The 26,655-nt window shown below is 41.4% G+C and overlaps 1 protein-coding gene across 1 annotated transcript in view; it reads right to left on the bottom strand.

Moving 5' to 3' along the window:
• The window catches only part of Galphas (G protein alpha s subunit), a 111,193-nt gene that overhangs the window by 58,275 nt on the left and 26,263 nt on the right, over nt 1-26,655 (bottom strand). Inside the window, exon 3 of the mRNA XM_083113480.1 lies at nt 5,776-5,830. Within this exon, the coding sequence (XP_082969606.1) occupies nt 5,776-5,830 (55 nt within the window). The remainder of the gene's footprint in view (nt 1-5,775; nt 5,831-26,655) is intronic.

Genomic DNA, 26,655 nt, shown 5'->3' with positions numbered 1-26,655 from the left:
AAATCCAAGATGGCCGCCTTGGAGGTCCTGCACATGAAATCCTGTCCATAACCTGATATTGAGTTTGTTTATCAGATTTTTCCAGAGGCATTTTCTGTTAATAAAAAAAACAAGTGAAAAATATTAATTATTTTCATTATCATTACTATTTTTATATATATTACAGTAAAGGAGTAATAATATCGCTTGTGAATCCCGCATTGTCTTTTGAAATTTAAGCAGCTCACCTGTCATCAAGATTGAGAGTGGTTGTAATCATTTGGGAAATATCATGTCATCAATATAGTCACTTTATTCAAATTTCTCGTCACTATGATCTGAGTCTCTTGTCCTGTAAGTCATTGTTTTCACAATTTTTTTCATCTGCACTACAAAGAGACAGTTCATTACGTCGCAGGGACTGATCCCGGCATATGAATGAACATTTCCTCTTTCCGCAACCATATGTCAACTGTAATCTTCTCTGAAGTTCTAAATAGTGTGAATATGACAAGAATGATCTTTTTGTCATCCTCATTTTCTTCCATCTCCATTCAATCTATTGGGCTGGGTAGATTTAGATGTTTCTTTTCTTCTTTTATTTCACTCCAATACTTGGAAGTAACTCCTCCTGGTGAAAGGTGTGAGGGTCACTTTGGCGGCAGCGTTCACACTAGGCGTATCTATTATTGGTATGCCAGTTTGTGTTTGTACTTGCAAAGGCGGCAAGAAAGTGACTATTGAACGCATTTGATGGCGCAGAAGATGATGTGCTTGAATCTCTTGCAAATCTTGGTTCTCCTGGATTCGATGAAGAAGATGAAAGAATGAACTGATTTATTTTACTTCTCATTTCTGCTACTTTTGGCTAATTTCAAAGATGAAATAGATGAAAGGATAATCACAAACACATATGGGCAGCACACAACTCAAGTCCCATGGGTCCAGACGCTAGAGCATTGATTGATTGATTGAGTTGGTGTTTTATTTAAGTCCACTTTATGCACAGTAAGGCTAATTGGGACTGGACCTACAATTTAAAGTGGGATCTGAATCCCTATATGTGCCTCCACCGGGTAACGAACTCGGGAACCCTTGATTACAAGGCCACGACGATACCCCTAGACGTCAGAGCAATGTTAGTCTGCAAAATGCAGTTCAGGGTGTACTTCGTGGAAGTGAGGCTGATATTTGGGCGTCTCTTACACCCCGAATATGATGACAGGATTTTGAATGACACCAAAATCAAATATTTCGGCAAATTACGATGGTATCTGTTCGCGAAAAGGGATGTTCAAGGCTTACGCCTTGCTCCAACCAAAGTTCCCCTCACACTTCTTATCAGAAGGAGTTATTTCCAAGTATTGGGGTAAAATAAAAGTAGAAAAGGATAGTCCAAATCTACCGATCTCAATAGGCTGTTGATGGGAAAAGAGAAAATTAGGATGACAAGAAGATCATTCCTGTCATATTGACACTGCCTAGAGCTCCAGAGAATGTTACCATAACACGGTAGTGTCCATAAAGTAGATAAATGGAAGGGGAAGATCTGCACGATCACCATAAATAATCATCAAGGAGTGTAACTCGCCTTACGCGCATAGACAACAGTACTGCTAGTGTCAAATAGGCCCGTGATTGAAAGGTAAACAAAACACAACATATCAGAACAAGAGTGCCTCACTCTGTATCTACCGTTCATTGTAATCGGAGGACAATCTCTTGGTAAAGTGTTCAATGTACAGTAAGAACATGGCACAAAGACGTCAGCGAAGAATCATCGGACGTCTGGAAGCAGGTCAAACAGACTGAAGTCACGGCAGCGTTGACTGTGCCACAGTCATTTCCAGGCTTTGACGACGGTTCCAAGACACAGTAGATGTTCACGGTAGGCCAGAACAAGGTTGTCAACGAGTAGCAACGCCACAACGGGGCCGATATCTGGCTTTAACTGCACGACGAAACCAGACGATGCCTGCAAGACAACTGTCCTCAAATCTTGCAGCCACCTCAGGGGTTAGAGTCTCTCTCGCCAAACTGTGTACTGGAGACTAAGGACAGCTGGTCTCTATGTGAGATGTCCAGTAGTGTGTGTCCCACTTGATGCAGTGCACAGAAGGGCCCGCTTACAGTGGAGTCAGCATAATCGAAATTGGACCCTGAACGAACAGAGGAACGTGCTCTTCCACAGATCAGTTCACATTCAGTTTGCAAAATGATTCCCGTCACACATTCATCTGGAGAGAACCTCGATCACGATTTAATCCAAGGAATATCGTGGAAAGGGATCAGTTTGGTAGAGATGGAATACTGGTATGGGAAGACATCATGCTCAATGGACGTATAGTGCTGCACGTCTCTGCTGGAGGAACTCCAACTGCCCAGAGGCACAGAAAGGATGTACTCCAACAACATGTGTGACTTTTCAGAGGCGCAGTCGGCTCAGACTTACACTTCAAGGATGAGAAGATTATAATACACGTGCGCATTGAACCAAATTGGTGGATGACTTTCTTGAAGGTGAATAAATCTACCGCATGGACTGGCCACCAGCTGCTTCGTAGAACTCTTGAACCATGTTGTAAATAGCGTACTACGTCGTTGAACGGTTGTAGTTGTTAGGGATAACTTCACCCCATACAAGCATCTTTTTCGTCAAGGGAGTATAGTCTATTTTCTTAATTTTTGCATGTGCTTCTTTGCACTAAAAAAAAAAATGTTAATTTCATGCATTCTACTCTATTGTATACCATATAACGTTTTGAATAATTTTCACTACGTTTTATGCAGTTCTGTCACTTTATTAATAAAACATTTTCTCATATCTTAGTTATGCTTAACTTTTGGACACTACTGTAGTTATAAAAATTGTAATAATATTTTTCAATTTCTAATTATTAAAAGAAAATGCCTCTGGAAAACTGTGATAATCGAACTCTACATCAGGACATGGACACCTATATCATATGCAGAACCTCCAAGGCGGCCATCTTGGATTTCGGACATCATGTAGTCTATGGTTTCTGACACATTGTAATACATGATTGCATGCCTCCAAATGAAAGCATCCTCCATACACATGTCTTCCCTTCGTGTAAAAACCAAACAAACTTACAAATGGTCAAAATTACTCCTAAAGGAGTTAAGAAGATAAGGTCGTTTTTGTTTGTTAATGTCTGCAGAGGCAGCCATCTTGGATGTATGATGTCACACAGGCAATACGCCACAATGTCAAGTAAAGTGTAAAATATGCATAGAATCCTTCCAGAAAAGGGCACGAAATAGTTTCACTAGATATATCTCCATGACAGTGCGAGAAATGAAAAAACTGTGAGCATCAATTTTGTTCCTTTTTCAATTCTGAACAAAACATGTAGGCCTATATATAAAAAAAGTTAAAAAACCATTATTAAAGGAGTTATGATGGATTTTCTTAGTTAGTGCATGAAGCGGTAGCTATCTTCGATTTATGACGTCACACAGACCTTCTACCACAATTGCGGGCAAAACACCTAGTAGTGCGTTATTGTGCACAACACTAGCAACGTATTACCGATAGCCCTTCATTCAAAAACCCACGGACTATAGAAATATTGACATATGCCCCTGGACTATAAGGACACTTCTCCGAAATGGAATACTATCCACTGTTTCGAATTGGGCGACTCCGGGGTTATGACTTGGAAACCAGGGCACAGAAGTCAATATCCTAATACAGAAGGTCGTTCGGGATCTCTGAGGACAATGTTGGAAGTGTGATAAGTTCATGAAAACCCATGTCGCCACCAACGATCATGCTCAATTCGAAAACCAGCACTCCGCGCTATAGACTGACAACGTAATTTCCATTGCAACAGACTTTTCCGAAGAGTTATTGTGTCCAACTTTTCCCACGACTCCTGACAGGCTTTCCAAAGGCCATTGAGAGTGCGTGGACGTCTCTTTCCTAAGGCCCGTTTTAGGAGTCCAATGTACAGAAGTCCATGGGTGACCCATCTGGCGCCTTCACCGGAATGTCGCTGTAAGGAATTGCACGGATGCCAGTTTCCACCTCCATTCGCTATAAGAACAGACGAGTCGAACGGGAGGTATGGCTGGATGCTTTATCTTGGTGCACCCAGACCTGGTTTTTGGCCCCCCCATACAGTGTCAGGATATCTATGTTATAAATGGGTGTTAAAACCTCATCCTGATAGTACGTGGAGTTCACCTTCACATTATTAGCTACACAGCGAATTGCTAGCTTGCCATTATAGCAGTATCCAGCGATGATGATGAAATCCCGTGGAAAACATTCCTGGCATTCTCGATACAATGTTTGATAATGGTTTTTGTCGCGAGGGCGGTAGTAAATCGCGCGGGGTTTGTGACAGTCACTAAGGTAGACATATGCTTCGTCTAATGTCACCACATTTTTCCATCTCTCTCCTGCAAGATAGGTCTCATAGAGCTTTCTAGCGTTCGTGCGACGTTCCGCAATGTGACGAGGCAACAGCTTGTGAACTCGCCGCTTATGCCGCATTTCTAGTTGCAGGTCCTTCTTGATTATGGTGTTCGCTGTTGACACAGACATTCCCAACTTACGTGCGATACTCCTTTGGGGGGCAGGGTTACCACCTGACACAAGGGCCTTCACTTTTCTCACTATGTCCGGTGTACGACTCGTAGCTGCTCGTGGATTTGCCTGTTTCTTCCCCTGTGGAATTAGGCCCAGTCGGCCTTTACCTTTTTTGTTCAATACCGCACCAATCCCGTTCTTCGATATCACAAAACCACGCTTCTTGCACATTCCTTTGATTGCCGAATAGCTATATTTAGCATCGGAAAGGGCTGTTATGTAGCCCTCCCAGTATGGTTCAATTTCTTCGGCATCTTTGTAGGTAAATGGCACAACACTCTGCACACGCGTTCTCGGTACTGAAGTGACTCAGCATGCACCGTTTGGACGGACTGACGTTGATAACAGCGCCGCCAGCGGCTTTCAAAATCGTCACCAGAGATCCCGAACAACCTTCTGTATTTTCTCCAAAAATAATAAACAAATGACCTACAAAATTTTTAACACGGTCTGTAAATTTTTTTAAAAAAAAACAGTCTATACTCCGTCCCAGGTAACTGTGGAGCAGGCAAACGAAAATAAATCTCTTTGCAAGTAGGGGCCCGAGACAACTCCACCAATGAACACGTGAGAGAAACGGAATTGTGTGGAGTGGGGAAAAGCGACTGCCTTCCCAGCAGTGTGTACTGCTTCGCTCTGGCCAATAGATTTCCCTCGCTTCTCTTGACGCTATGCGCAGCCTTGCTCCACAGTTAGCTGGGACAGGTTATAGTACTTCAATAATGTGGGCATTTAGCTTCTTTAAAATGATGAAGCTGAGGGGAAAAAATTAAGTGATACCTGAAGATTACGTGCAATACAAATGGATTTGTGCAGTAATTATTACCACCACCCTGCCCCCTCTCCTCCACGGAGCACACTACTGATTCCATTCAAGTAGAATCTAAAGACGCTGGGTCAATGCCGAAATTTTGGGGTCTCTCACTGGGAATCGAACCCGGGACAACTCGAACGATAGGTTACGCGGGAGCCCTGTTGAAAGAATGTGCACAATGACTGATAAAAATATATGAAGGTCAAAAAGTTGAAAAATAATTGTGTATTGAATTTCCTTCATGGTCGAATTGAAAATTCCTGCACAATTAAGATTTTTTGAAAACTTTTCCAAATTTAGGAACATAAAACTAATTTAGGAACATAAAACTAACAAGATCTTAATAAATGCATGAGAAACTTACCAATATTGCATCACGTATATTCTTTTTAATATCTTCTATTTTCTGTCTTTTCTCCCTGTAAAGAGGAAAAATACATTATCAGTAATATTACAGAATGATACAATTGTTCTACATAAAAATTAACAATCATTTGAAACAATCAGACGAGTATTGGCAGAAATTAAAGGCACATATTTATTTCCGAAAGTTGACTGCGACAAAAAAGTTTTTTCTTCTCATGTCAAAACGGGAGGTCATTATCAGGTAATTTGAATATTATGATTCTAATTTGAAAGGAGGGGGGATGGGGTCTTCTGAAAAGCATCATGTAAGTTTCGACATTTTCTTGCCTTAAATCACCACGTCAAACTTTCGTTAAAACTCTGTACTCGACAAAAAAAAAAAAAAAAAAGATCTCTCAAGTATAATTTTGGGTTCTTCCAGGATAAATTTGATGTGAACAATTTTCTCCTTAAATTTGAGAATATTTGTTGCAAACTTGTTTTCAAAATGTTTGACAGATCCAACCCCAATTTTTACAATGCATATCACACCGCACCTTTGGGATTCAGATTTTTCGATGTTCAAAATGCAACATGCCAATGAAAGTAACCACTTCGAAAGGAAGTAGAAAGTGGTCGTAGAAAAAACTTTGGGGAGGGGGGAGAGAGGGAAGGCGGAGTTTTTTCAGCGTCTCTTTTTGGCTTTTCTCACAAAAGTGTTTCAAATCAATGAAAATACAGGAGTTGGCAGTATTCCTGTATACTTATCCGTATACATCCTAATAACCTCTTCCGCTATTATGTTATTTATCGCCCTACTATAAAATAAGACACTCATTTCTAAATATAACATACAATTTACAATATGAAATTCGTAGCTAAACACAGTGTTTTCAAAAAAGCTGGCTTTTTTAAATGGGTGATTCTTTCTGAGTGTTATATTTCGGTATGCTTAATAAATAGATTAAATAGTATAAACATATTCACATAACTAGAGTAGTTTTGTATGTGTTTTTAATAAAACCTAATAATATCATATGATTTTCAATGCTTAAATACGACGACCCCATCGCCCAGTGGCTTGTTCACTGCAGTTAGTCAACCAACAAAGTGAAATGGTCAACATTTTGCTCTGTTGGGATCTACAGAGCTGTCCTGTCATGGCTCTATGAGCGTCCCACAATTGGCCGAAGTGGGGTACGGTTGGTGGACTACAATGTGATCCTCCTAGCTAGATCTGCGGGATCCGCTGACAAACGACAGGTGCGGTCCTCCATTCATATTGGGGGTTAGGCGTAGAGCTGACAACTCTGCACTGTATAAAAAGACATGTCAAGAATTAGCAACATGAGGCCATGGATGTTCCCAAGGTAAAATATTCCGGAGGTAAAATAGTCTCCCATTCGGATCTCCGGGCGGGGACAATTTTGGGAGATCCCTGGATTTTTAAAGAAGACTTAGGTGGCACAAATGGCAGAGGAAAGAAGATGGTTGGTTTGATTGATTGATTTAGTTTATTTTACTTCGCGTTTTGTGCCTCTTGGCTAATTTGCGAAGATGTGGATGAGTGATGAAATGATGAAATTGATGAATGGACATTCACAAGCAACCAAGCCTGACACGGGACCCTTGGGGTCGCAGCGCGATGTGCTAACCTGATGGTAAGAGATCAGTAGGAAGACCAAGACGAAGATGGAGGGATAATGTTGAGATAGACCTAAAGTAAATTGGTAGGGATGGAAAAGAGTATATAGATCTTGCTCAGGATAGGGACAGATGGAAGGCCTGTGTTTCTGCAGCCATGAACCTTCGGGTTCAAGAAGGCTAGAGAGTTAGTTAGTTAGTTAGTGAATTTGTTATACGAACACGTACAAGTAGCAAAAAAAGAAAATACTACTCTACCTTTCGAAAATCTAGTATCAAATCTCTTTACATAATATCTTGTGTTCAGTAAAATATATTTGTATTCTGGCTTTCCAGTACATCAGGTATAATTTGATTAAATGGCAGCTAAACCTGGTCACGGAGTAGTAGTGATGCATTTTGGCAGCATGTTGCAGTGGTTCTCAACCTTTGTGAGACCACAGCTCAGTAAATGTATTTCTTATAAGTCAATGTCCTTTGTTGTACTTATATTGTCATGGGTATAGATTTGTTAATGGTCTCTTGAAAGAGAAAAAGCATTCAACACCTCAAATCACACTGCTTTTCATGTGTTTCCGATATTATCTTTAGTATCCATGCGAAAGTGCCTCTGAATCTCAATTTTTAAAATTAAATGCAAGGCTGTAACATTACCCTATTTTGAGAGTGAACAATCTAAAACTGTCTGTTGGACAAAAATCCAAGTGTTAAAACATAATTAAGTTAGATAGTAGAAGGTACCGTGCGTCCAATTCCTTGCGAGGCCGAGAGATCGGGAAAAGTGTGGCGGGCGACGCTAACGAAGATGCCAACATTTTCGACAAGTAACGTCCCGCTTAAGTTTACCCTCGAAAGCGTTTTGCTTCGCTCTGAATCATTTGGAGGTTTCGATTTTGCAACACTGTATCAAGATTACGTTGCAGACTAAACCGTTAAAAGTCAATGGTTTTGCAATGGTCAATTGTTTGCAATCTGAAAGCTCCAAGCTTGAGTTGTTCTTTCTTGCTCGACTACAGGTGCCCTGGACAGGGATGTGAATGGAGTGGGGAACAGACCTTGAACCAAGAGCGTGTGAAAGAGTGTGGTTTTTTGTTACTTGCCGTGCTACTTCTTTGTGTAATTGCAGTGTGTGTGTGTGTGTTGTGTGTAAGTGAGGCGATTGAAATGCCAGCCGCCAAGTTCACGTTAGAACAAAGAATTTATATGTATGACACGCGAAAACAGACTCGTGTCGAGACGTGTGTAGGCAATTTTGCACATAAATTCCCTGGCGTTTCACCTCCAGGTAGATAGACGGTTCTTAAATTACGAGAAACTGGATCGTTAAATTTTAGAACCCCTAAGCAAAAACGGCGAACTTTTGAGTGTTAATCAGAATTTCATCAAACAATGCCAGGAATGTGTGAATGTAGGTGGACATCACTTTGAACAACTCTTATAACACAGGTTTGTGCTCGTTTTGCAATATTAATATAAATATCTCCATTCTAAAGATATGTCCATAAAAATAAGCGGGACGTTAGTGGTCGAATATGTCTTCATCTCCGCTAGCGTCGCCCGCCACACTTCTCCCGATCTCACGGCCTCGCAAGGAATTGAACCACTGTAATTTACATATTATTCGTCTATATTAACTTTTTGATTTAGTTGCGTTTTCTATTGTGTCCCACCCTTAACATCAAAAACCAATTCATTTCTCCTTTAACTGTTACATTTCTCCCTCAACTCCACTAGAATATTCAAAGTCAATTACAGTCTCTCTTGGTCTTAAATAATTTACTTTTCATCATTTGACAATTCACAGAAATTAAAATAAATTTCTTACTAAGTGAAGAAAGAGCCAGTGTTTCGTCTGACACAAAATTGTTAACTTTACAAATCTGGGAAAGTATTTTAAGGGTTAAATCAAGTCTAAAGTTTCATATTTTATTGCACAGAAACTACAAGAAAACTGTTGCTTAACTATCAGCAGAATAGTTACTTAATCAAAAATGTAGTGTGCGTGCCCCCCCCCCCTCCCCCGCCCGTGACAACTGAATGCTGTTTGAAATGAAAAACAAAAATTTTTGGTGAAGGGATTTTCGACATCAACGTTGTTGGTGGCGGCTAAATCCCTCCCCCCCTTTCCCCCGGCCCTCCCCAGGATTTCGCACCCCGAATGGATGACAAAACGTTCTAATCAACTCAACCAGAAAAACATCCCCCTTCCTCCAACGAAATGAAAACTTAACCTCCACAATATACGCCCTGTCGTGGACCATGTCCAACCGCATATGTTTGTCTAGATAGTAGCAACCTTAAAAGAAGGATGCCCTCCTTTCTGGCACAACAGCTGAATTCATCAGACGAATGTGCGTCCTCCTACTCATTCGGCCGCCGCCAACTGACTGCCGAGCTTGTCTGGTCCAGGCAAACAGCGAGGTTGCCAACCCACGGAACGCTAAACTTCGTGTTCCTATCCTCTGTCTCGGCTACCTTGTAGCCTGTGGGGTTAATGCTTCCATCCTACACGAAAACCTTACATTTTGTTGAGTCAATAGAGTAGAGGTATTCCATTGCCCAGACTACATGTTTGACATTAAAATACTTATAGTTAAACAATTTTTTTCTTACAGTTTGTGTAATAAATTATGAAACTGAACACTGTTGATTAACCATAACTAACCTTAAAATACTAGAGCCGCGATGGTGTCTGGTTGGCACGCGAGATACCCGGGTTCGATTCCAGGGGTGTGTTTTTTTTCGAATTTGTCCCCATTAAAGCGGCTCGGGGCTCATCCATCCCCAAATCAATGGGTACCAGGAGCCAACACTGAGGGGTAAAGGCGGCCAGAGCGTGGTGCTGATCACATCAGCCGAGATCGAGGATCCCCTACGTGCCTTCATGGCACGGTGCTATATGCACGGGGAACTTTACCTTGCCCTAAAATAAGTTCCCAGATTTATAACTATAAGTGAACCATTTTGTGTCATGGGTGGGACAGATAAAACACTGCCTCTTAATAAAAAAAAATATTTAAATGTCTATGAGTTTTCAAAGGATGAGAAATAAATTATTTAGGAAAGAGAGAGAGACGATAATTCACCTTCGAATATTCTAGTGAAGTTGAAGGGGAAATGTTAACAGTTACAGGAGAAATTAATTGTTTCTTGGTGTCACGGGTGGGTCACAATACAAAACAGGAGTAAATCAAAACGTTACGAACAATATGTAAAATACAGTGCGTCCATTTCCTTGCGAGGCCGAGAGATCGGGGGCGCTAGCGGAGATGCCGACATTTTCGACCACTAACGTCCCGCTTATTTTTATGGACATATCTTTAGCATGGAGATATTTATATTAATATTGCAAAACGAGCACTAACCTGTGTTATAAGATTTGTTCAAAGTGTTGTCCACGTACATAAAAATTCTTTGTTCTAACGTGAACTTTGCGGCTGGCATTTCAATCGCCTCACTTATACACAACACACACACACTGCAATTACACAAAGAAGTAGCACGGCAAGTAACCAAAAACCACACTCTTTCCCACAGTACGAAATTAACACGCTCTTGGTTCAAGGTCTGATCCTCACCCCATTCACATCCCTGTCCAGGGCACCTGTAGTCGCGAAGGAAAGAACAACTCAAGCTTGGAGCGTTCAGATTGCAAACAATGCTCACGAAAACCACTGACTTTTAACGGTTTAACGTAATCTTGATACAGTGTTGCACATTCGAAACCTCCAAACGATTCCGAGCGAAGCAAAACGCTTTCAAGGGTAAACTTAAGCGGGACGTTACTGGTCGAAAATGTTGGCATCTCCGCTAGCGTCGCCCGCCACACTTCTCTCGATCTCTCGGATTCTGAAGGAATCGGACGCACGGTACCTTCTAACTTAATTATGCATAGTACTTGATTTTTTTTATCGAAATGGCAAGTTTAAGATTGTTGGCTCTCAAGATAAAGTTATTTCATTTGATTTCAAAAATTGAGATTCAGGGGCCATTGACATGGAATACCCCAGTAGTATTATTCTCTGATTGGAGAACAGATCTACCGAAATGGATGCTATAAAAAATTCGATTGTCGAGCTACTAGAAAAGGGTACTCCTTTTGAAGTGATTACGGTGCCAGGGTTATCCTAATGCAATATTATAAAATGTACAAGACGGGCGATCTCGCGCCTGTTAAGACGTACTAGAGAAAACGTGACTCTACCTTGCGACAAGCGCGCCCCTCGTATAATTCATTATTGCGTAAAGCATCCATGTACAAACATTGAAGTACTCCTACCTAAGAGAAATGGGTACAGGCACATATTTTTGGTTTAAAAAAAAAAGCAAAATTTCGGTACAAAAACAGAGCCAATTTCAGGTTCAAAAGCTGTAAATAAAATCATATTTCGGTGTTATAGCGGTGAAAAATCAGATCAAAAGCGGTATATAAAATGATATTTTTGTTTTAAAATTGTGACAATAATCCTAAATTTGATTTAAAAACTGCACTTATTATACAAAATGAACATATCCCCTCTAATAGCTCATTTATATAGTAACCACAGTATTAAGTTTATTCCTGTATAAAGGGGTCCATTTTTTCTTCTCCAATATTAACAGCAGAATTAATCAATTTTCCGTGAATTGCATAACTCGCAGGATAATTCGAACTTCAGAAAGTGTCGCGTCAGTAAATAAACTGTAAATTTCGTGTTTAAGAGTCTATTTCGCATTTTTCAGTTCATTTCACATCATTTCGTGACAAAACAGGGTAGGAAAATGCACTTCTCACCTTTCAGAAACACGAAAAATTAACATTACAATGTGTTATTTCAAATTTCGTGTTTTCGTCAAAAACGAAATATGCATGCCTCTAGAACTGGGACACCTAAATTCTGAGATGCTGCATGGTGGTGTGTGTGTTGCCTAACTAGGATGGAGACGGAACTTTCCATTTTAGACTTGCTATTGCCGTAGAGTTTGGCAACATATTGGAGGGCAATGTTTATTGATGGTGAGTGTACATTCATGTTCCGTTTATTCGTAATGTGGACCTAAACACACACACACACACACACACACACACACACACACACACACACACACACACACACACACACACAGAGAGAGAGAGAGAGAGAGAGAGAGAGAGAGAGAGAGAGAGAGAGAGAGACAGAGGGAGCGAGAGATGGGGGGAGATGAAAAGTGAGAATGAGAGGAGATAGGCATTTTCTTTCCTCTCATTCTGCTTGATCCTCCCTCATTCTCCATGCCCCTATCCTCTCTCGCATTCTCCCACATTCTTGGCCTCGCTCCCTAACTCTCTTGTCTGACAAACAACCCATGCTGTAACCGGGATTCAGATTCAACACCCCCAGCATCTCAGCGGCTGGTCGGCCAAAGCAACGCCATTCATATGTATAAAGAACATGCTAGTGAAAGGCCAGAAGCTGTGTTTGAATAGAGGAAGATTCGCGCAGCGCATATGCAAATGCGTGTCTGACGTCTTCTGCCCGTTCCCGGCGACAACACTTCCTCCTCCCGGTCGTTACGTCACTTGGTCACTCCACCTTGAAAGCGATAACTGATTAGAATCACAGAGGACGGTGGGAAAAGACTGCACCGCCAAGTCTCGCCTCTGACAATCCCTACCGCCCCTCCCCCGAAGCGCTGCAACACGCACGGTTGCTTCGCCCGTCCCTAGATTTATCTCCAAGTGTACTCGATAACTACCATAGACGACTCATCGATATTCCTTTCGCCTATTTATTGAAAGGTTTTTCTGGAACACAATTCTTCATCCAAAGACCTCGAGGGGGCTGACAAGATGTAGGTCGCGTGCCACGTTTTATTTCTTATTTTAAGTCTCTTTCCAGTCTACTTGGTTAATCGTGACGATGAAGATGGATGGTGAAACATGAAGTAGATGACAGTATCGAAACTGGGACTTCTGGCATCGGAGCGCATGAAAGGGCATTTGATTCGAGTTGATATTTAGCATTGATTTTCTGCCACTTTTGGTTAATCGCGGCGATGAGAATTAGTGTTGATATAATGGAATTGATGAAGAAACACCCACAAAGGAGGAGCCGTGGTGGTCTAGTCGGTAGGGCGTCTGACTGCCACGCGGGAGACCCGGGTTCGATTCCCGGGGTGGATGATCCAAGGTCGGAATTTTTACGGCCTTTCCCCCGCATAAAAGCGGCTCTGGGGTTCACCAAGCCTCAGATAAATGGGTACCTGGTGGAAATCCTAGGAAGTAAAGGCAGCCGGAGCGTGATGCTGATCCAAAGAGGCAGAGATCGAGAATGCGTGGGGTCCTACCCTTATATCCCCTACTTGTGTCTTCATGGCCCGGTGCTATATGCACGGAGAACTTAACTATTACTCACAAAGGGATCGTAGCGCGCTGTGCCAAGACAGGCCATTTGATTGTTATTTACCGTCGCTTTTCTATCACTTTTGGCTCATCGTGACGATGAGGATGGGTGCTGTAATGAAACTGATGAAGGGACACTCAGAAAGAACGCCCATGTAGAAGCGGTCTCTCCTGGCGTCGGAGCGCGCTGTTCTAACCACTCCGCCACGGAAGTCGGCGACAGATCATTTGAAAACGTATCACGAGAAACTAGTGGTAGCTCCCGCACAGGAAAGGCACGACGTCGCGCACGAGAGCTCTACGCGGCTCTTTTGGCTAACCGAAGACGACTTTAGATGCACCCTGCAGGATCGAAATTCCCACCGTGGCAGAACGCGGGCAAGTACTGCTTTTTCCCATCAAAGATACGAGTCGGGTAGATGAAATCGACCGCCCCGCACAAAAGGGAAGAGCGCAGGAATTCGCTCACGGTAGGCCACACTGATCAGTGCTCAGTGCAGCTTCAGTGTTACGTAACCAGAGCCGAAAATAGAACTTCACAGTATCGATCCGGCAATTTATCAATAAACCGAGCTGGCGGAGTGGAGCGAAGAGGGGAAAGAAAAGTGAAATTAATGGCCACTCGGAGGGGTCAGGCGGGGGCTTCGGGTTTAGTTCTCGCGACCCAGGCCAGCGTCAACACCTTAGGAGATGCGAGGTTCGTGAAGAAAGCACGGTCTCAGGAATGGACAAGAAGCGCGTTCGGTACTTACGTGAAAAGCCAGGTGCGGATCCACAGGAAGGGCGACGGCCCCTCCCAACTGCCAGGATTTTGGATATACAGGGTGTATCATAATAAACAACTAAGAATTTATATCGAGTAAACTATATGGAATACAACAATGATATTTGCCGTGTATCAATCAGTAACATTTCAAGTTTCTATAAATGTCTACAAATGTGGCTTCCACCAGTTATGCTACACACATCCCATTAAATTCTAGTTCTTTCAACAGTTTTTCCAAGAACTCCTCGTCCACCAAAGCAAGGGCGTATCTTATTCTCTCCTTTAGCTGTTGCACATTCTGCAGCATAGGTAGCACATAAGATTGTCTTTCACAAAACCCCAAATGCAGAAGGCCTGGGAACTTAAAGACAGAGACTGCTTTTTCTGCACCTGTGAAAGTCACCCATTTTCTCTCAACCAGCGCCAGAATGCCAGTGTTTACAAAAGTCTTGCGCATGAAAACAAAACTTGAAATACATTTTTCACTGTTGTACAGCAAGCCTCATTTTTGTGTTTCAGATACTTCTTTAATAATAAACCTGATAAGTTGTTTCTCTATTATGATACACGCTGTATTGTTGTGCCTAATATTTTTAAAGCTTCGAATGTTCAGTTTTTTATCACAAAGGTTAACAGGTTGAAAATAAAAAAGTAAAGGTAAAGTGCTCCCCTGTGCATAGCACCACGCCATGAAGGCGTATAGGGGGTGTGGGGGTAACGCCCCACACTTTCTTAATCCGGTCGTGAGGGGGGGTGACGTGATCAGCACCACGCCCCTGACCGCCTTTACCCCCCAGGGTTTCCCCCAGGTACCCATGTTATTCGACGCTGGGTGGGCGCCGGGGCCGCTTCCATCGTTAGGAAAGTTCCCGGATTTGAACCGGCCGGGGATCGAACCCGGGACCTTTAGCATGATAGTCAGACGCGTTACCGACTGAGCCACCGCAGCCAACAGGTTGAAAATACATTTTCTAAGGAAAGTTCACTTAATGCTCATGATAGGCTCATCGGAACTGGACCTACAGTTTAAATTTGGTTACGAACCACTGTGTAATATGCCTCAAATTCGGATCGAATCCTTGATAGAATAGGTTCTTTACGTTGTTTATTGACTCTACTCCCCACATGACCTCCCCGATGGCGCAGTGGTAGCGTGGTCGCCTTGTAATCAAGGGGTCCCGGGTTCGATACCCAGTGGAGGCACATAGTGGTTCGGATCCACTTAAAACTGTATGTCCAGTCCCGATTAGCCTTACTGTGCATAAAGTGGACTTAAAACACCAATTCAATCTATCAATCTACTCCTCACATGATCGTTCCGATTTCCGTGACAATGGGAGGAATGTGACGACATCAAGAAAAATCAACTATACCAGCCCTGGACAACTATGTTTGCAATTTAATGCTCTAATCTCTGAAAAATATAGGCTTGGTTCTTGTTTGTAGTACGATATATTGTTTATGTAAAACGGTCCAACTGTAGGTTAGAATCGATTCATGGTGGGATGAAGTAAACAGCTTAAATGTGCCCCTCCCAACTGTAACTTCTGGATCAGCCATTGGCGACAACACATCAGGGGCGAGGCCCACCCTCTTTAGGCAAACATGACGCGAAACCTTACACGACTCAAACCCAGGATCTCTAATTTCGAAGCGTACTCTATCAGGGTTGGCATTTTGCCCGGGAGTGTTTTTTTTTTCTTTTCAGATAAACCCCAATAAAACCCGGGCAAAACTGGGTTTTATTGGTTTCTTTCAGGTTATGTTAATAAATACATACACGTATATTTCAAAAAATGATACACATTTTTCCGTGATAGTAATATATCGGAACATTCAATTTGTATTGTTTTAGTTCACTGAATCAAAAACTATTTAATAATATTTTCTGTTAACATAGTTAAAAATTGACAATCAAGGTATCACATCTTGAAATGATTAAACTAAATACATACATAACCCATGCCGCAACAAACTATTTAGGGCTGGCAGCACTCCCACCTGATCCTACTGTTATGGGCGTGACGTGTGGTCAGCACGACAAACCCCCAGTCGTCGTCATAGGTTTTCATAACTGGTTATGCCTTTCATTCGTAGATCCCCAATTTAATCATGATGGTGAGTGTTCACCACTCTCATACGCAGGCCGAAATCTCATGAGAAAAGCTGTTACATTTCTCAAGGAGACTCAAACCTGCACACGTCCCATAGCCGGAGCCCAAAGCATAACCTCACAGCCACAGTCCGGGACAAATGATTAAATTATCTAAAATACTACGTTCTGAAAAAATTGACCAACAGTTTGATTCTACTCTTGCTGGACGGCGTAACAGTTAAAAGATCTATGATAAGTTCCCAGGGTTGCACATTGCAATACTATACTAATACTTGATAGCTGTGGTGGAGTGGTTAGCACAGCATGCTGCAATGCCATGGGTCCCGGGTTCGAATCCTTGTTCGGTCGTGGATGTTTGTGTTTGTCCCAATGGTAATACAGTCCCTGTGGCGGAATGGCCTTCACGGCGCGGTGCTATATGCACTGAGAACTTTACCTACTATACAACATGTGGTAGCTGCACACACACTTTTAAATCAGCTTCAATACAGTTTGTTCACAGTTGTGTTCTCATTATTTTTGTGGATGTTTCAAGTTTAAATATCTCCTCTGTGTATTAACTATGCCAAAATTATAAGGCTTACATATTTGATTGTCTTCACAGATTTCATCCAAATGAAATACCATATCCATCCTCCAAAATATGTAGTTGCTATGAAACTAACAGTTTCCTTGGACAAAACATTAGTGGTCCCCATTTGGATCCCAACATACATATGCACTATATTGTTCAAAGAATTAATTTGTCAAGCCATAGCTTTAGAAATGCCCTAAAATGTTTAAGTCTCCATTCTTTATGTCCAAAAATGTAGTTTAGGCAGATATTTGAAAGTGGCATCAGAATTTGGAGCTACCTCAGAATATGAAAAACAAATTTTTCATCCACCATCTAGAAATGCTTTTAACAATGCAAATGCAAAATAATATCATTCCCTGGGTGTATCTATTTGCGACATGAATTTCAACTTAAAAACTCTACATTTGCTCAAGATTGGTGACTTTCCCCCACCCTTACTAAACCACACACTATATTACAGAGTAATGCTCAAGTAATGTCCTAACGTAGCTGAGACTTGATTTTCTTAATCTACGAAAATCAAACCTCAAATATTTGCATACCTTCAAGCTCTTGCGCAAGGCATGTTAAATCAGTCTGTCCTCTACCATCTTTAAACTTGGTGACATTTTTTTCTCAAATACAATATGACACCAATCCTTTACGTTATTTTGTAACTCTAAAAATTGCAACTCAAAAGTTTTACATTTATGTTTGCGATTTTACCACCAGTCCTCTCCTAAATTATGAAATATAATTTTAAAAGTTTTACTGCAAAATTCCGGACCGACGAATTATCTACAATGACTGAGTTTTGTTCCATATACTCCGAAAATACATTGTAGACAGTTTGGGGGGGAAAGAGAACGTGCGTGCAATATGAGGAAAATCAGTTTTTCGTTCACCATCTTCAAACACATTGTTCAATTTCACTCACATGTAATACCATTGCAGTCTGTTAAGTTTTCTAGTTGCAGAAACATGTCATCATGGTCACTAAGTAGATGACTTGTCTTGCTTTGCCCATCCACCCCAGCCATGCTCCTCCTAAATCATGCATTATGTTTCGATAATTTTCTTGTGAATTTACAGAGCAAGTGATGTCACAATGCTCCTGAATGTTTTATACACAAAGCTCGGAATTGTAGTCTCTAAAAAGGTTTGAAAAAGTCAAAAATGGTCAAAATATGAAAATATACGTATGCATTGTATTTATTTGAGTACCCCACACCCCCTATTTTTAAGGAAAAAGTAATTGTGGTAGATTATGAGTGTGCTAGACTTCTTGGGTATAGAGCTCCTAACCACAAATAACATTTAACCTACATGGGCAAGCAACCCATTACGTTCAATCAATGCACTGAACTGGAGGGAGGGAGGGGTCACTGTCCCAGTGCAAGGCATTCGAAAGAAAACAGATCATTTGCGCACATAGCCTACTACATTTTGAAAAATGAAATGAATCATTCGAAAAATGTTTGGTTTAATTATAGCAGAGTTAACTTTATTCTACTTTCACATTTCAATAAAATGTACTCAATTCTCCTTTGTAATGGTGGAAAAATGAAAAATGTATTTCAAAAGTTGATCGTCACAGGTGAAACTATGTGGCTTGCCCACATACGGAAGTGACTGATATCTAAAGTGTCCAAATATTTCAGACCCTTTTGATTTTTGTTTCTTGGATATAAGTTCGCATTATTTCTGTTAAAAGTCAACTTCTAACATGATTTGAGAAAAATATCCTGAAAAAAACCACTGTGACTTCTATCAAATTAATTATATTGAGTATTATAAGCTTGGCTAAGCCTTTATTTCACAAGTTTTCTCAAACTGTTGACAATTCTAGAACCTCTCAATTATTTAAAGCAATAATTTACAACATTTTCTGGAAAAATTCAAGGTGGGCTCTTCTGAAAAAACCCGCGTGGGGAAAACTGGACTGGGCCCACCCGGGCCAACCCTGTACTCTATAACCCCTGGATCGTGGAGGTCTGAACCTAAAATTTAACACTTTCAATGAGCATCCCAATTAATAAAATGTATGTTTATTAACATATTTAAACTTTATATTACTGGCTAATAAATCTTTTGTCTGGATCACGCAATAAGAATGAATATAAAAATAAATGTTTACTTCAACATGTGGCGCTCCCGCGACAAAAAGTCTCGTGTCGCCACTGCAGTAGTTGCCTATAGAAACGGAAGTTGATAGTTTGAAACTCGCCTGGCTTTTCCTTTGCTTATTGACAGGTAAAGGATAATAATAGGTAGTACAAAAATGAGTGTGTAAACGACCTGTTCTGTGTCCCAGAATAGGCCAGGATTAAAATTAAGTTTTGTAACATATTGTATTCACTTACATCTACGCACAAATAAGGTTTGTGGAGAGATAAATTGGGGAACCGCAATTCAGAGAAAACTGACGTCCTGTTTTCTTTTTTATTTAAAGGCACCAGGGCAAAAGCACATACACCTGAATGTATGCGGGCGGAGGCAAGCTAGTCAGGGGGTTCCCCCTTTTATTTTATTCAGTCCCAACAGGAGAGATATCAAGTTTCGAGTCGAGAGAAATAATCGAGCTCAAACCATTCGGCAATTATGGAAAGCATTTCTTGATATGTTTCGATCTAAGTGTGACCACTGTAAAGGTAAGTCGGAAGGGTGCCTTTCACCGATCTCTTGCCTCCAACTTCTCCCCCACCTCTTCGCGTCTACGTAACACCATTTGGACGAACACTATTGTGAAATATGTGTTTGCGAGTATTGTGTACAGCGCAAGCGCAATGTTACAGACGGACAGAAACGAATCCCATGCGCATACATCTGGAGGCGTTTCTCTTCGTTATTTCCGATTTTAACAGTTTCTGAAATTCAGATTGCGCATCTCGTTCCTCCGACATCTTTCAGACCGAAGCGACACGATGCACGCTGTCGAGAAAACGGCCCAGTCTGAACGACAAGCGACACGTGCAGCTTGCCTTGTCTCTTCGGTACGAAAGCTTTCATTTATTTCTGAAGGTTCGTTTCCAAGAGACACGTGTCGCTTCGGTCTGAAAACTCCCTGGAAATTTCATACATGACGGAGCGAGTTGGGTTGCAGACTTACGATCGATCTAACCTCCCAAATGACTCTCTCTTCAACGACACATGCTTGCCTTCATCAATTCACTTAATGATTCATCCTCATAGTCGCGACTAACTTGAAGGACTGGAATGCACATAGAAGAACAGGAACTCCTATAACACTTGAGCATCAGCTTAAAAAAAAAGGTGTCGTCCTTGACACACAAATGTCAACCTCCCTGAACTGCAGTTTGCACACTAGCGAGACTATGGCGTCTGGACTCATGGCCAATATAATCCTCCGAGGGGCTCCTGTGTGCTGTCATGTGCTTGCGATTGTCCCTTCATCCATCTCATCCCTATTCATCCTCATCTTTCCGATTAGCCAAAAGTAGCAGAAAAGCGAAGTAAAATAAACTATCATTCAATCAATTTAAGTACTCTGGACCAGTGATTTCAGTTTCTGCACGGCTCTGAGGTCCATCCAGCCTCGTATCAATGGGTACCTGGGGTGTAAAGGCGGTCGAGCGTAATGCTGACCACATCATCTCAACTATGATAGAGATCAAGAATATGTGGAGGTCACCCCACATGCCTTTATGGTATGTGTGCACACGAACAGGGGCACCTTACCAAGTTGAAAAATCGGCAAAATTATGCACTTTTGTACAGATGGGGCAGTGGCGTATGCTGAGTCTAAGACCTGGACTAGCTTACTATGACACCTGTTCCTAGGCTATGGAGGAGGGGAGAAGACTAGGCTCATTCTTGACGTCTTCAAAGAAGGCACGTTGCCAACTCCTGAAAGAAGTCAGGTTGCCAACTCCTAAAAGAAGTCAGGTTGCCAACTCCTAAAAGAAGTCAGGTTGCCAACTCCTAAAAGAAGTCAGGTTGCCAACTCCTAAAAGAAGTCAGGTTGCCAACTCCTAAAAGAAGTCAGGTTGCCAACTCCTAAAAGAAGTCAGGTTGCCAACTCCTAAAAGAAGTCAGGTTGCCAACTCCTAAAAGAAGTCAGGTTGCCAACTCCTAAAAGAAGTCAGGTTGACAACTCCTGAGAATTCACGTTGACAATTCCAGAGAATCCACGTTGCCAATTCCTGAGAATTCACGTTGCCAATTCCTGAGAATTCACGTTGCCAACTTCAGAATCGCTATTATCTTATTTTTGAAATCAGGTTAATTCACAGTTTCTAATCGAATTTACTTCAGTATTTTACTTTCTAGGCTTCAGCCTAGCCAGCCTGGAATATACACTCCTGAGATAGGGTAAAATAAGTGGGCCCGAAGTTTAGATTCGAATATAAACCACCGAGAAGCGCTTCTACCGGGAATCGACGCCGGAACCCTTGGCTGCAAGGCAACGTCGCCCTCCGTGCCGTACTGTAGGAAGCTGAGTGGATGTTCCCCACCAGGCCCCGCTTTCTCGGCCCATTACTCATGCTATCCGCGCCTCCTCTGCTCGCCACTTCCTGTCCTCTATGTGCTCAAGCATCCTCTCACGTGACGCGCATAGCATAATCTGCCCGACACCAAAAACGCTTCTTAATTGATAATGATGTCTGGCGCTGCGAAACAGGATATTTCTAATCTAACGCGCATAATTACTATTATCAACTCTAATTATATTGCTAACGGTCAATTAATGAAGTATACGGAATCGATTTTCTCGAGCGGTTCAGTACGCCGAGATTTCTTTTCAACACCCTGCTTCCTCGGTGACGCGTACAGGACAACTGCTACAAATTTAAATACAGCGTAAATCAAGGGCGCCCCCAGGATTTTTTTTCTCGTGGGGGGGGGGGGGGGGGCAGAGTAAGATATTTCACATCTTAACCTTCAGTCACAGAATTTTATATTTTACCTTTTATTATTATATTGTTATTATTAATTTTCAAATCATAAAAACTGAAATTAAATTGCAAATACCTTGGTGTTGTTGACAAGTTTACACTTGATTGATTGATTTGCTTTATTTCGCTTCTTGTGCCACTTTTGGCTAATTTGCGAAGATGGGGATGAGTGATGAAATTGATGAATGGACACTTACAAACATCCATGCCAAGGCCGGGATTCGCACCCGGGACCCCTAACGTCGTAGCGCGATGTGCTAACCACTCTGCCACGGAGGCCGGCAGTTTAGATTTGAGTCAGCCATTTAAATAGAAACTGTATTCGCCTTGCTTTCTTTCCATAAACACCTATCAACTTGTTTGATGAATACTTATTTCTTTTTTTGTACTTTTTCACAATGTACAGATATGAAACACAAGAGACGAAACGTTCTCTCGTTATTTTGTTGGACATGCCAGTTAATTGCTTTATCTTGTAGCCTGTCAATCACAAAAAAAATCATTTGTAATAAAATGTCGCTACAACTTCAACATTCGAATTACAATAACTTTTAGCATATATCTCGGGGGGTGCAGCTAATAATGTCAAAAACGTAATAAAAATGAAGTACATTCTTTGCATTAATAAGATGTCTTCCTTCAGGGGGCGTTTCTAGACCTCCGTGTTGTATTTAACGAAGGCCTTTATGGGGAAGGAGTCGCGGTGGTCAGTCGGTAGGGAGCCTGGTTGCCACGCAGGAGACCTCGATTCGATTCCCGGAGTAGGTGGAATCAATATCCCCCCCATTAAGCTGAGGGAATTATTTCTTGTGGGGGGTATTTCTTGTGAAGCAGCGTTAATTTTGATCAGTTGTAAGATGGGTGTCTGTTTCATATACACAGAAAAAACTGGTTTCTTTGGAATTACCAAAAAAGTTTGGTTGAGCTTGTAATTACTAAATAATTTTGTTTAAGAATACCAAAAAAATTGGTCAGACGAAATATGGTACTCGTAAACAAAATGATACATATGTAAGTACAGAGAAACAAAACGTCGAGTTTCGTCGAGTGTAGTATGAAAATCCTTTGTCGAAAATTGAAATTCATGTAGATAATTACTCGAAGCGAGTCTTTATGTTGTTGTGTAACCTAATATTCTGAAAAAAAGCTCAGAATATACTTACTTTATACTGAGTTTCGTACACCGGCCGCTAGATTGTTCTGTCAATATGTGTAGAAGAAACATAAGTTTTTGTGCAACAAATAATGGTACTTTTGATTGTAATCATAGTGAAAAATTGTGCTTTAACACTTTTCGAAAGATATGTGAACATTAAAGCTACAAATTAAAGAAGAAAATGCACTGCAGTGAATAAAAATGAATCTCCCATGAGCAACCTTTTTGATTCTAGACTATATAAGTAAAAGCTAAGTGTGGCGCAGAAAAGAAAAACACGATCCAAAAACTGTTAGTTCATGTGAGCTTTCTATTCTGAATGTGTATTTTGAGATCAGTTAGTATCTACAAACTATCTAGTATCCACCCTAGCTAAACTTAGCCACATAATAACAAGTAATTATGAATAAATTATTTAACAAACAGTTTGGTAATTTTGACTAAATTATTTGGTTTTCATAAACAAATGGGCTATGTTTTGTTAGATTTACCAAAGTAATATTTGGTTTTGTTAACCAAAAAATTGTTTAGGACAAACAAATAGAACTTGACCAAATATTTTGGTACTGGTGAACAATTGTTTGGTTGATGCCTATTTAAACAAACGATTTGTTCACCACTACCATTTTTTTGGTTAATCCAAACAAACATTTTTCTCTGTGTAGTGAACCATTTTTGAAGTAACTTTTATTTAATTTTCACGATTTGATTTTTACTTTTGGAATGTTACTCAGATTTACAAAAGTAACAAAACATCTCTGTCATCCTATGAATGCGTTTGCCTTGAAAATTTGCCAAGTGTAATTGTCAACTCGAGCAAGGAAATTTGCACGTTCGATTCGCTGAAAGTGACCTTCGTTTCAGCACAACGCTGCACACGGTAAATACTCGGGCAGATATTCACTTCAAATAAGTAACGAAGTAAATAATTTAATTTCAAATATCATAATTATTTACTAGTGCAGAGTCTCGTCTCGAGTTTTGTAAGATTTATAGACAAGACCGAATCGAAACAGTTTGATTGATTTAAATAATAAATAACATAACCCGTGGTTCGACAGCTCCTGAGGGTCAATGCCTACCTACCGACTACCGGCCTCACCCCCATTTGCAGAGGTGGGCGATCATCCAACAGGTTATGGTGCAACGTGTGGTCAGCACGACGAACCCACAGGTTTCCATGGCCGGGTTATGCTAATCATTCGTAGCTCCCCAATTTCCTCGCTATGGTCATAGTGGGTGGCCGAAATCTTAGGAAAAATGTTGTTAAAGCTTCCATCCGCGTCCCGTAGCCGGAGCCCAAAACTTGCACCTTAGACTGCACGGCAACGGTGGGGGAGTGATTGATTGATTTGGTTTATTTTACTTCGCTTTTCTGCCAATTTCGGCTAAATGAGTGATGGAACTGATGAGGGGATACACATAAAGAACGCCCATTCCGGGATTCGAACCCGTCCACCTCGCCCGGGTGAAGTTTACACTTTCGCACCAGGTGCGCGTTTATTCCAATATCGTCGGAATGGGCACTGCTACTAAAAGAAAACGGTGAACAAGAGAGTACGAATTTCTCCCCAATGCACAGTGGGCCAGAATTCTTAAAATGGGGACAAAAATCGAAATTCCTACTTTAAAGCAGAGCCTTTAAACCATTAGTTTCCTGTAGGGCAATGAAGGGGCTGCCTCAAACAGAAAAAAATACATCCAGGTGTTAATATAAATGGGGATTTAAGATGGGCAAGTCGTCACCTATTGAGACTGGTGTCGAATTATCAGAACGTTATATGTGTGGGCTTCTGTGGCACATATTCTACATATCGCCAGGGCCTCCCCGATGGCGCAGTGGTAGCGTCGCCGCCTTGTAATCAAGGGGTTCCGGGTTCGATACCCGGTGGAGGCACAAGTGGTTCGGATCCCACTTTAAACTGTAGGTCCAGTCCCGATTAGCCTTACTGTGCATAAAGTGGACTTAAAACACCAACTCAACTCAACTCTACATATCGCCAAGGTAAGTACTTTCTGTGGGTGGAGTATGAATTAATTTACTGAATTGTGGGCATTGTTAGAAGATGCTGTTTTCAGCTGAGTTACAATGATGTGTGTTTCTTCCCTTTGACTTTTAAGATTTGAGGGATGAAGATGTTTATGCTGAATGATTCAATGGGTCTTATAAATTCAACAGGAGAAAACTGGCTGCCAACTCGTGCCTCTTCGCAGTTACAAAATGGAAAAAGAATATCAGTTGCATGAGGATTAACACTGACACATATGTCTGCATTGAAATAGAATTGCATTACAGAGAGCTGGCAATCGGGAAAGTCTGACAGTTCGTCTTTCATTAGTTTGCAATGCGAGCGGTATTTCATCTGCTCAGGTGAGTTACATTTGTGGCGCTTGGCCGACAGAAATTAAAACAAATTTGACAAGATCACTCAAAGAAGGGCAAATTCTCAGTACTGACTGTCAATCCTAAGGTGCATGGATTTGATTCTTGACTTCTTACTTGACATGTCGTATCGAATCGAATTCAAGAGAGGGTAGGCTCGTGGAGAAAACGAGCAAAAACGAAAGCCCGAAAACCGAACGCTTCATGGGTATTTTAGTTGACAAGCCTAAAGAAGATGGTGGCACCTCTAATGATGGCAACACAACACCAATTCTTTCAGGATCCTAAAAAAAAGTCAGTGGAAATTACAGGCATCAACGAGGTGTTAATCAAATAATGCAACTATTCTGTAAACACAATCGTCAAGTCACCGTACGAATATGCGTTGGAAACTGTGAAACTTCTTGTAACAGAATATTTCTGGTATTATATGCCGGATGACGTACACAAGATGCCATTTCAGCAGCTGTTTTTCCGGCCGGCATTTCTCTGAGGAGATTCTAGTAGCAAGAATAAAGAACATCAGAGAACGACATTCCGACGAGAGCTCCCAAATTTCAACCACCGAAGATCTTAAGCATCATCTGCTTATCTCGTCTGATCCACTTACATCAAGCCTTTGGCTGCCAAGAAATCACGCACGCTACAAGAAGACGTCACTCGCTTGCTCGACATCACAGCGTGCGAGATGAACCCCAACAATCTGCCTGACCAATTGAAAATCTATCCACTACTAACAATGAAAGTGAAGGTTTATCTCAGTCAGTATATGAACACAATGTACTTTAGTAAAATTTATTTCGTAGTGTAAGGTAGGTGGAAATCATCGTACCCACTGTACCGTGCCATGAAGGAATATGGGGGAATGTGGAGGCTCAACATATTCACGATCTCGATCATTTGTGGAGGTAATGCGATCGGCACCATGCTGCCCCTTCCCTCCTCGGTTACCTCTGGGTATACATTTATTACATGCTGTGTAAACCCAAACTGTTTTTATG

The sequence above is a fragment of the Lepisma saccharinum genome, chromosome 27 (assembly GCF_977018435.1).
Source record: "Lepisma saccharinum chromosome 27, izLepSacc3.1, whole genome shotgun sequence".
In the NCBI taxonomy this organism is placed as follows: Eukaryota; Metazoa; Arthropoda; class Insecta; order Zygentoma; family Lepismatidae; genus Lepisma; species Lepisma saccharinum.
This window is presented reverse-complemented; position numbering and strand designations above follow the sequence as displayed.